The sequence below is a fragment of the Bombina bombina genome, chromosome 2, assembly GCF_027579735.1.
Source record: "Bombina bombina isolate aBomBom1 chromosome 2, aBomBom1.pri, whole genome shotgun sequence".
Taxonomy (NCBI): domain Eukaryota; kingdom Metazoa; phylum Chordata; class Amphibia; order Anura; family Bombinatoridae; genus Bombina; species Bombina bombina.
This window is the reverse complement of record NC_069500.1, coordinates 1,318,124,847-1,318,137,346: the sequence shown is the minus strand read 5'-3', so window position 1 is coordinate 1,318,137,346 and position 12,500 is coordinate 1,318,124,847. Positions and strand designations below refer to the sequence as shown.

Below are 12,500 nucleotides of genomic sequence, written 5' to 3'. Positions count from 1 at the left end.
CGATTCTTGAAATATAGGATTACTTATTAAAGGACAAAGTATTTTAGAATACTTGTGAACAGGATGAATATCATAATTTTAGTGATAAACCCTCATCTTAAAGGTGTATTAAAAGGTGCTGTGAAAGAAAATGTGATAATACAAAAAAATGAATAAAAAAAATGAATAAAAAATAAGTAAATTGGGGACTTCCGGTGGGAGGAGCTACAGTGTGGACGCACTCACACAGAGCTCTGTGCTCAATTCTAAAAAAAATACTCTTTTGCAATCCCACACTGGCTCCCAAGCTCTTCCTTGGCTAAAGCAAGATCTGAATTAGCCTGGAGGCATTGTGCATAGCCGATGCAGTGACTTGTGAGGTCGGTACATCTTTCGCCTCACCACCGGAGACATCGCTAACAGCTGGCCGCCATCTTGGCTCCCCTCATGGAGCGTGTACACTCCGCTGACCAGACTGTCCCCTGCTCTCACTGAGCCATACGCCTCCACACTGGCAACCGGGAACGGCTCCTAACTGATACTGAGGCCGGTAAAGACGGAGGAACTTCCTATACAAGCAGCCGGGGACACTCGCAGCTGGGGGAACCTGCGCCATCACCTACAGACTGCTCCTCAAGTAAGCCGCGGTTCGTACCCGCTACTACCGGACCATTTTGCAAACGCAGGAGATTATCAGACACAACCCTGCTGGAGTTCTAGGACTCGTGAGTATGCCCAAAGGGAATGGGATTACTGCTTAGAATATACAAATTGCAGACCCCGGCAGGCCTTCATACTCATACAACCTGCAGCCTGATAATTAACTAAATCGAAAGGGACCACTGGGAGAACTTTGAGCCTAGAATACAGTAAGAGAGTACATAACCCACTTTATCAGGCCTGGTTGTACTGTCTCTAGGGACCATATTCACCTGGTATCTTTAACTAAAAACAAAAACACTGAACTGCACGCACTGTTTGGCAAATTGCTGTTTTTGACAGAAACATCCTAATTATTTATGCCTTAATGCTGCTTCGTGGAAGCTGCGGCTGAGCAGCCCGGTTTATACACTTAATTGCTTGCTGGAGTGCTCCCCGGGATGACATAGTCCAACTAGCACCCCCTGGGTAAACAGGATCTTGACTATCTACCCCCCTGGTGGCAGACAACCCAGTATTTGAGACAGAATCTTTACAGACCCCTGTGTGAAGCACACACCCTCCATTGCCATTGGGACTATAATATCAAAGTATAGGGACCCGGTCTGGGTCTAGATAGTATCTCTCCTCCCCCTTTCCCGCTCCATAGCTGGGAGCGGGTCATATCCTCTCTCCTTTCTCCGACAGAGCCAAGTGGTGGCATACTCCCTGAGGAGAGATACGTGGAGACATAACATCTTATCACCCTCCCCTTGGCTCACACCCCCCTCTCTATGGACAGATTTCTAACAACCCCAAAAATGTCGAGCAGAAACAAATCCCAACAAGATAAAAGACACAAACAACCCCCGGATGCCCAGCAGCCAAGCTCTCCAACAAAACCTGCCCCAGTTCGAGAATCTGAAAACTCTAACATGGAGGAACAAGAGATGAGCTCTTTGCTACTGTCCAAACTCGAAATTCTCCAAAGGGGAATGGACAACTTAACCTCAGAAATTAAGCAATTCAATTCCAGGCTGACGGGGGCAGAGCAGAGAATTTCTGACCTAGAAGATAACCACCATACTTCCTCTATTCAAGTCAAAAAGCTACTGCGACAAAATGAATATCTGCACCAAATGCTGGATGACTTGGAAAACCGCTCACGCAGGAACAATATCCGGCTGGTGGGACTCCCAGAATCTGTCCGCCCTTCAGAGCTACTATACTTTGCAGAGAACTCACTCCCTAATCTTCTAGGCATCTCAGCTGATCAGATACCAATGAAGGTGGAGAGAGCCCACCGCATTGGAGGCTTCAGGCCACCTGAAGACGGGAAGAAACCCTCTCCTAGAGGGGTAATGATTAAATACCTTAACTTCCAATCTAAGATCCAGCTTCTCCAAGCGTATAGGAAGGTAGAAATGTTGCTATATGATGAAAAACGGATTTATATCTTTCAAGACTACTCAGTGGAAGTTGCTAAGAAGCGAAAAGACTTTGCTCCGATTTGTAGCTCTCTGCACAAGGACAAACGCCAAGCTATTCTTCTTTTTCCTGCACGCCTCAAGCTCCGCACCTCAAAAGGATTCAAACTATTCGACTCTTCTAGAGAGGCACAGGATTACCTGGATCAAGAAAGGAACTCTCCCACTACTCTTTCCCCGGGGAGCAGGGACTCTCCTGGATGACATAGACAAACCAGCCGATGACCCTAAGGGTCGGACATACAAAATGTTACTGAGGTGGTGAATTTACACCTCAGATTTCTTTCTATAAGACTCAAGAAGATATCTCAATGGATAGGTATCATATGAAAATGTTCAGGAATGTTGATGTCCTGGTTGTTATATGTAAATATGTTATATTTTTGCTATGTGTAATAAGTAATTGGAAACTGTATAATGTGTGCCTTACTTTTCAGAGAAATGTCCAGTTAACTAGGCAGCATAGAATAATGTTCGAGACTGTCAATATCAGGAATATACAGTATGTCACTCAACCTGCAGAGATTATGGCAATAATTACAATTGTTTATGTATCTGTGAGATATGAGATGCCCTGTTCTTTGATGCAATATGTTTTAGATCTTTCTTTGTATACTGCTGTGCAAGACCGCTACTTATGTCCCCCCATGCCCCCCTTAAATGGTGAAATTTGATAGGTCAAACATGCGCTACCCTGCTAATTTAGCCAAGCGCAGATCGCAGGTAGAGACACGGGCTGCGCTTGTAACTTCCTACCCCCCCTTTGTCTTTAAATGACGATAAAAATATGCTCCTGGAATGTGGGATTGATTAACTCGCCCATTAAGAGAAAAACTGTTTTGACGTATCTTAAAAGAACGCAGGCCCATGTTATGTTTCTACAAGAGACACACCTTACCGCCTCTGAACATGAAAAACTCAAAGCCAAATGGATCGCGGAGATCCTCTATGCCCCATACAATAGCTCCAGTAGAGGAGTGGCGATCCTCATACGCAAAGATCTAGACTACCAATTAGGGTCGATAGTAAGGGATCCTGAGGGGAGATTTATCATTGTCAGGCTGAAATGGCAGGAGGATTGGTACACCCTCTGCAATGTATATGGCCCTAACCATAGAGCGCCTGCGTTTTGGAAATCTATAACTAACTCTCTAGCCCAACACCTGGACACCAAAATCATTATGGCAGGAGATTTCAATTTGACGCCCAATCCCATTCTCGACAGATTCAGAGACCCTACCGGTACTCTCCAATCTAGGGACCGTAGACCCATGACAACTTTCCCGACCAAGGTCTTTAGGGCCTTGTATGACTCTCTGGGACTACAAGACATCTGGAGGAGACGGAACCCTGTGGGTAGGGACTACACTTGCACGTCGAGGGCACACAACTCACTCTCTCGCATTGATCTCTTTCTAACTTCTAGCTCTCTGGAACTTTTAGTCACAGAAGCCAAAATAGCTAATTTGACAATCTTAGATCACGCTCCAATCTCTCTGACTATTACCCACTCTCCCCAACCTACTAATAAAAGGGTGTTTAGATTTCCAACCTACCTCATAAAATCTCCTGATTTTATAATGTTCCTAAGGAGACAATGGACAATAACCAGACACCTCTCTCCTCCCCGACTCTTTTTTGGGAAACAGCCAAAGCGGTCCTGAGGGGCGACATAATTGCTTATCTCTCTAAACAGAAATGCCTCCAGAATGGCAGGGAAGAGCATTATAACACTCAGCTGACCAACACATATGCCCAATATTGTCGGTCCCCCACCTCACACAACAGAACTGCCTATTTCACGGCTAAAAGGGAAAGAGACGCTTTCATGCTACAAAACACCATACACAGGGAAAACAAAAACCAGGGCCTATTTCTGCGCCATGGTAATAGAGCTGGAAAGTTCCTAGCTTCCTTGGTTAAAATTAAACAAGCTAACAGAGGAGTTCCAGCTATTAACAGCCAGGGCCAGTTAACCAATGACAGATCTATGATAGTGACGGAATTTACAAATTACTATACTAACTTGTATCAATCACAGCCACCTCACGACACTGCACATCAACAGTTCTGGAAAGACTTAACTCTACCCACAATCACGGAGGAACAGCTAGATAATCTTAATGCCCCGATTTCTCCTGAAGAGGTCACCCAGACTATTAAATCTCTCGCTTTGGGAAAGACACCTGGCCCAGATGGGCTGCCCATCGAATTTTATAGGATGCTCTCTGACCAAACTACCCTGATCCTTACCACCTTATTTGACCACTTCTTTACAGAACATACCGTCCCTCCTGCCAGCTTCTCTGCAGCTAATATTACAGTCATCCATAAAGCGGGCAAAGACCCCACACTCCCAGCATCATATAGACCCATATCCCTTTTAAACGTTGATTACAAGTTACTCACCAAGCTCTTAGCGAACCGACTAAAACATGTACTCCCCCACGTCCTCCACCCGGACCAAACGGGTTTCACCCCTACCCGCTCATCGGTCACAAACATTCGCAAAGTCCTTCATGCAATATCTCACCACTGGCAGGCTAGACAACAGGGAACCCTCTCATCTCTCCCGGAGGCCTTCCTGCTGTCACTTGACGCAGAGAAGGCCTTCGATCGTGTGGAGTGGTCACATCTCTTCCATTCTATGAGGGCTTTTGGTATATCAGGACACTTCACAACTTTCCTCACTAACATATACTCCCACCCGGTTGCATACCTCTTGATAAACAATCTATATTCTCCCCCAATTCCTCTTCATAGGGGAACACGACAGGGCTGCCCTCTTTCCCCGCTGCTCTTCAACTTGGCTCTAGAGCCCCTGGCAATGCACCTGAGAGATATCTTCCCAGGAATATAACTGGCATCTCATAAGCTTCAAATCGCCCTCTATGCAGATGACATGTTACTTTTTGTTTCCAACCCTCAGACACACATCCCAGCTATTCTGAATGCCATTGAGCTGTTTGGACGGTTCTCAGGGTATAAAATAAATGTTTCGAAGTCTGAAATCCTATGGTTACACCGGAGATCTGACCACGTCCCTGAGATATACCCCTTTATACCGGTAGAGAACCACTTAACTTACTTAGGCATACATATTTCAGCAAACCCGCAGCATTGGTATTCTCACAATATAACCCCGCTCGTCCACCAAATCAAAACAGAGCTAGTGGCATGGCAAAACTTGCCGCTATCTCTCATGGGTAGAGTCCACATTGTCAAGATGATGACCCTTCCCAAAATTCTATATCCCATGCAAATGCTCCCATTATTACTCACACAGAGAGATGTGGCCTTTCTAAATGCTACAATCAGAACCTTTCTATGGAAAGGGGGTAAGCCACGTATTGGAGCACATAAACTCTATCTCCCTTACTCGCGTGGGGGACTGGGGTTGCCGAACCTAGTATATTACAACTGGGCCTCCCTGGCAAAGTTGCCATTAGACTGGGCACTAAACACCCAGCATTTCTCTAGCACTCACTTAGAAGAAGCTTCCTTACCTCAAATATCTCCTGCTTTCCTCCCACATGCCACCCTATCAGAGCTCCCTGCGAGTATAGTTACTCACCCGATGTTTAGAGATGTGCTCCTTGGGTGGAGATCCTTAACCAAAACCCTTGGGTGGGCACCCACACCAAATACCTTCCCTTGACAGGTAATCTGCGATTCCACCCTGGTACGCTATACCCTGTCTTCCAAACGTGGAAAGCTCTTTGTGTTGACAATCTAGATAAAATGTTAGATCACTCAGCTAAGACAGTCTTGCCCTTTGACGAGTTATGCAGAAAGTTCTTAATCCCCTACACCAATAGATTTGCCTACTTCCAGGCCAGACATTATATCAATCACATTTTACAACACTGCGAGACATTCTGGGCCACCCCTCCGCTAGCGCGTACCATAGCGCAGTTTCGAGCTCATAATTACACTATTTCCTCAATCTACACTGCACTTATAAACTCAAAAGCAGCCACGACCCTGTCCCACCTTTAGACAACTGGCGTAAAAAATTACCGACGATCTCCTCTGACAAGACCATCCTAGACAGCCTCACCCTTACCTGGTCAGCGACCTTGGCAGCCGACCTTAGGGAATCCCAAATAAGGGTTATTTATCAGGACTACCTCACACCTAATAGACTGAGTAAATGGAGGGCAGATTTCTCAAATGTGTGTGGAAAATGCTCTTACCCTAATCCTGACTTTTTACATTACCTGTGGTACTGCCCCAAAATTCGTAGATATTGGAATCAGGTATCCTTCTGGCTCTCTAGAATTATGCGCGCTCCCATCACGCTTACTCCCAATCAATTGATATTATTAGAGCACTTAGAAGTCTCAAGGCGAGATAGGAAACTCTTGATTAATATCATACTCTTGGCAAGAAAGTGCATCTTTCGTAAGTGGTTAAATGTTAATCCCCCCTCTGTTAGTTTCTTAAAGCAAACGTTACTGAAATCTTTAATGTATGAACAATGTGACACTTTGTATGATGTTGACAACAGAGTTGCTCGTTTCATTGTAAAATGGAGACTCTTTTTGGAGTCGCTAGATCTCTCCACTCAGAGGAGAGTGCTCTACCCTTTTAAAAATACGATATACATGTTGGAGGCAGCCATAAGGGGAGAATGGAACATATGGTAGAGGGACCACACGAGGGAGGCCTTTAGACTAAACTGAAGATGTCTTGTGACCTAAGATGTAATTGGTTTCTTTTCATACTGGGCACATGATCTGATTTGATGCATAGCAAAATTTGTTTTGTTGTTAACTGTTTATTCTTTTTCTCTATTTTCAAACTAAAAAGCCCCCCATCCTAGGACAAATGTTTAGCCTAGGGTGTCATGTTTTCCAAAAAGTTAAGTTTTAAAAAAAAAATGTATAATGAGACTCACTAGGTATCTATGCAAAATTTGTATGTTTTATATGATATCTTGAACAATGACAATCAGTTATGTAATATGACACTGTAACTTGACTGCGATCTTTGTATACTTGTGAGTTTCAATAAAAAAAAAAATATAAAAAAAAAAAAAAAATAAGTAAATTAATAAATTGTGAATGTAAGTTCTAATATTATTACCATAAATAACATTTTATACAATATAAACTGAGTTTAGTGTTCTCAGTGCTGGTTCAAACCATATTGAGGTAAATTTTGATGTAAGGTGATACTTAGGGTTTATTTAAAGGTATACCCCATAGTTATTATAATCATTTAGTCCAAATGGTTTTACACGGTTCAAAAGGTGGATCCATTTGCAATAGTAATCGTTCCAAATTGCCTCCTCTGATGCCCAAGGTGGCTTTTTGAATCACAGAGAATTTTAGACATTTATGTGTTTTAAATTAAAATGTCTTGCTACACTGGTTATTGTTTTCCCATCAGCTAGATCTTTTGGAGCATTGCGTATATTCCTACAATGCTCTAGTATGCGTTTACTGACTTGTCTTGTTGTCATGCCTGTATATATCAAATTGCAAGGGCATTTTAATTTATATATATATTACCCCAATGGTGGTGCATGAAAAGTACTGGGGCAATATATGAGTAATCTTGTATTTTTCTGTTATTTCCTGAATTTTCCATACACTGGCACGTGTTTTTTTTAGGGTTGTGTATAAAAAGACTTTTTACTAAAGTGTCTCGTCTTCTCTACCCTACTTGTACTTCTTTCCCTATTTGACTGGCTAGTAGTGTATCATTTTCCAATATATGCCAGTTATCATTTATAATTTTCCTCACTTCTTTAATTTGGGGATTGTAAGTAGTTATTAAACGAATGGCTTTGTCAGTAGTTTTGGTTTTTGGTTTTAACAAATCTTCACGTTGGGTATATAGAGCCTGATTCTGTGCTCTTTGTATAGACTGGTTGCTGTAACCTCTACTTCTAAGTCTGCCTGCTAGTTTTACTGATGCTTGCTTGTTGGTTTCTGTGTTGGAACAATTATGTCTCAGTCTTATAAATTCCCCTTTGGGGATTGCTTTTAAAGTGCTGGGTGCATGGGCACTTGTATGATGTAACAATTTATTGGTAGCAGTTTCTTTTCTATATAATGAAGTTGAAATTAACCTATCAGGGTCCTTAGTTATGGTTAAATTTAAAATGTTGATTGCACTGTCACTGCCATGAATCTTGCCAGGGATTCATTTAACTCTTACTGGGATCCCTCCCATATGAATAGGATATTGTCAATGAACCTTACCCATAATGGGATTTGTTTGATGTATTTGCTATTGATGTCTGTGAATACTGTCAGTTGTTCCCACCATCCTAGGAAAAGGTTAGCGTATGTGGGGGCACATGCCGTCCCCATTGCTGTTCCCTGTGTTTGCAGGTAGAAATTGTCTTGGAAGGTGAAGAAATTGGAATGTAATACAAAGTGTAACAATTTTAATATGAAATCATTATGTAGACAATTATCTGTTTGATTAGTGCTCAGAAAGTATTTTATTCTAACAACTGATTCCTAAACTAAGGAATAATCATACATCTTTTACTCACAGTCTCTCCATTGCCCCTTTGTGCAAGCTAACTATATAGCAGCAACAAAAACATTTAAAGGGCCATGAAACCCACATTTTTCTTTCATGATTTAGAAAGAGAATGCATTTTTAAACATCTTTCTAATTTACTTCTATTATCTAATTTGTTCTATTCTCTTGATATTCTTTGCTGAAAAGCATATCTAGATATGCTCAGTAGCTGCTGATTGGTTGCTGCACATAGAAGTCTCATGTGATTGGCTCACCCATGTGCATTGCTTTTTCTTCAAATATGGATATCTCAAAAATGAAGCAAAATAAATAATAGAAGTAAATTGTTATGTTGTTTACATTTGTATGTTCTATCTGAATCATGAAAGAAAGATTTTGGGTTTAGTGGCCCTTTAATGATACATTAACCTTTGACTGTCCGGCAGAGATGTGCCTTTAATATTGTTTGGCAGCTTTTCCTTCTATTACAGCTGTCTTTTAAAGGTATTTCAATCTTATGTGCTGTTGGCATTTTCTTTATGTACCTATTTATCAATAGGTTAATTTTGTAATTTATTATTTTAAGTTGTAAAAATGTTTCATAAATAAACTTTCTGATAGATTTTTAGATTTATCCAAATTTACAAAAATGTTTCAGTCAGAACATAATGCAACAGTTTAACTACATTACATTTTAAGAGACATAAAACCAATTTTTTTCTTTAGCGATTCAGATAGAACATACAATTTTAAACAACTTACCAGTTTACTTCTATTATCAAATGTGCATATTTACCTTGGTATCCTTTGTTGAAGGAGCAGCAATACTCTACTGGGAGCTAGCTCACCTCATCTAAGCAAGCCAATGACAAGAGGCATACGTGTGCAACCACCAATCAGCAAGTAGCTCCCATTATTAGAAGTTATTTTCTTTTTTTTAATTGCTTGCTCTATCTGAATCATAAAGTTTTATTTTGGTTTTACTGTCCCGTTAATGTCCCTTTAATTAAGTAAAAGCTTTAAATAAGATATGTATAATGTTATACTAGCTAAGTCTGATATAAGTTTATAGTTAAAGAATATTCTGTTAATCTATCATCATATATATTTGTTATTCCTATTATATTTAATATTTCACAAGGAAGGTAGAGAATATACAGTTGGCTAGATTCACTAATGGGGGATGAACCCCCAAAAAAGTCTTAAATGATTCAGACAGACCATACACTTTTGATAAAGTTTCTAATGTACGTCTTTTATCAATTTTGCTTTGTTGTCATGATATTCTTTGTTGAACAGCATACTTAGGTAGGTGGCGTGCACATGCCTGGAGCATGATATTGCAGCAAACACTCCTGCTATCTAGTGCTATATATATCATTGTTAAAAGTACTCTTACAAAATTGCTGTCATATAGTGCTCCAGACATTTGCATGCTCTCAGTTTACATCCCTGCTTTTCAACAAAGCACACCAAGTGAACAAAGTACATTTTAATAGAAATAGGTTTTATATAAAATGTACACTCTGAATCATGAAATAAATATTTTGGGTTTCAGGTCTCATGTACTTCTTTAGTACCTATGTTATTTTATAAAGTATTTGCTCAAAGTTCTCCCACATTCTCATTATATAGCAAACATGCTCCATAAAGTAACAAAACAAACATAAATAATGTAGCTACATATGCTAGAGGGGCTAATAGTTAATAGTCAGTGTTCATAGCCTTTTCCAGTCTGTACCTTCATTAACTGTTTTTTATATTTCTGTGTTTCTCAGGGAGATCAAGATGATCGTTCAATAAAACAATACAGAGCCTCCAGCCCTAGTTCCACTGGATCTCTGGGATATGGGCGTTACACACCAACGTCCCATTCTCCTCAGCATTGCAGCAGACCAGGTAATCTACATTTTCATTTCTCATTACAAAGTCTAGGGCATTATTTTCAGATTAAAAAAAGATGTTAAAAATAGATAGGTAGCACTGTGCATCTTCTAGTAAAATTGAATAATGTATATAGTTTATTAAGTTTGTAAGACAAATGTGAAAGTGACATAGAGGGTCTCATTTATTAAACTATGTGCAAACATTGTTCACAGTCAGGGAACCTGTCCTCCCACATTCACAGGAAAATGTAATATATATATATATATATATATATATATATATATATATATATATATATATATATATATATATATATATATAAATAAACATACACACACACTATATAAAGTATATTGCTAAAAGTATGTGGACACACCTAAATGAGCTTGTTGGACATCTTGTTCCAAAATCATGGGCATTAGTATGAAGGTGCCTCCCCCCCATTGTATCTATAACAGACGCCACTGTTCTGGGAAGTCTTTCAACAAGATTTTGGAGTATATCTGTGGGGCTTTGTGCCCATTCAGCCAAAAGATTATTTGTGATGTCAGGCACTGATGTTGAATGAGAAGGTTTGGCTCACAACTGGCGTTCCAATTCATCCCAAAGGTGTTCAATGATGTTGGGGTTGCCACGAATTTGAAAGCACCCAGTTGTTCAAAATGTATCCTGTGGCATTAAGAGACCCTTCACTGAAACTAACGGGCCTAGTCCAAACAGTGAAAAAGAGCCCCAGACCATTATCCCTCCTTCACCAAACTTTACAGTAGGCCCTATGCATTCTGGTAGGTAGTGTTCTCCTAGCATTTGCCACATCCAGATTCTTCCATCAGACTGCCAGATAGTGAAGTGTGCTTCATTGCTCCAGAGAACACGTTTCCTGCTCCAGAGTCCAGTGGGGTGTGTTTTACCCCAGCCAACACTTGGCATTGCGCATGTTAATGTGAGGCTTGTGTACCGCTGCTTGGTCATGGAAACCCATATCATGAAGCTCACAATGCACAGTTGCTTCCAGAGGCAGTTTGGGACTTGTGTAGTGATTGATGCAACAGACGATAGGAAATGTTTTATGTCAGTGCCACGCTCTGAGCTCTTTAGTATGACCCATTGTACTGCCAGTCTTTGTCTATAGAGATGTCACAGATATGTGCTGGATTTTATGTACCTGTTAGCAATGGGTGTGGCTAAAACACCTTAAAGGGACAGTCAACACCAGAATTTTTGTTGTTTAAAAAGATAGATAATCCCTTTATTACCAATTCCCCAGTTTTGCATAACCAACACAGTTATATTAATACACTTTTTACTGCTGTGACTATCTTGTATCTCAGCATCTCCTGACCGCCCCTAATCACATGACTTTTAGTTATTATCTATTGACTTGCATTTTAGCCAATTAGTGCAGTGTCTGCCACAACCCACGGGCATGATCACAATGCTATCTATATGGTTTACCTGAACTACTCTCCCCTGCTGTGAAAAGCAAATACAAAAGCATGTGATTAGAGGCGGCCTTCAAGGGCTTAGAAATTATCATATGAGCCTTCCTAGGTTTGCTCTCAACTAGAATACCAAGAGAACAAAGCAAAATTGTTGATAAAAGTAAATTGGAAAGTTGTTTAAAATTACATGCCCTATTTGAAAAATAAAAGTTTTTTTTGGCCTTGACTGTCCCTTTAACTCAATACTTAGTATGGGTGTTCTCATACTTTTGACCATATAGTGTGTGTGTGTTTGCACGCGTGTGTAAATATGTGTGTGTGCTTACATATAGAGTCATGTATACTCACAAAGTGATCAAGTAATATTTTTTTTAACGAACACGTGGAGAGTTGAAGTGTTTTTTAATTAGGAACTGTTTTTTTCCCCTCAAATTTGCAGTATGTTTCCATTGTTACATTATATTTCACAGCAATTGAATGAGCTATTGAGACTTCATTAACCATGATTCTGAGCACTACATTGGTTGGGTTGATTTAACATACTTGCTGACATATTCATGTTTTGCACTTCAGACCTGCTTTA

General features: G+C 40.4%; 1 protein-coding gene across 4 annotated transcripts in view; it reads left to right on the top strand.

Moving 5' to 3' along the window:
* Nucleotides 1–12,500, top strand: part of ABLIM2 (actin binding LIM protein family member 2) — a 470,688-nt gene that overhangs the window by 336,246 nt on the left and 121,942 nt on the right. For all 4 annotated transcript variants that reach the window (XM_053704171.1, XM_053704169.1, XM_053704170.1 and 1 more), the window contains one exon: nucleotides 10,367–10,487. In XM_053704171.1, coding sequence (XP_053560146.1) covers nucleotides 10,367–10,487 — 121 coding nt within the window. The remainder of the gene's footprint in view (nucleotides 1–10,366; nucleotides 10,488–12,500) is intronic.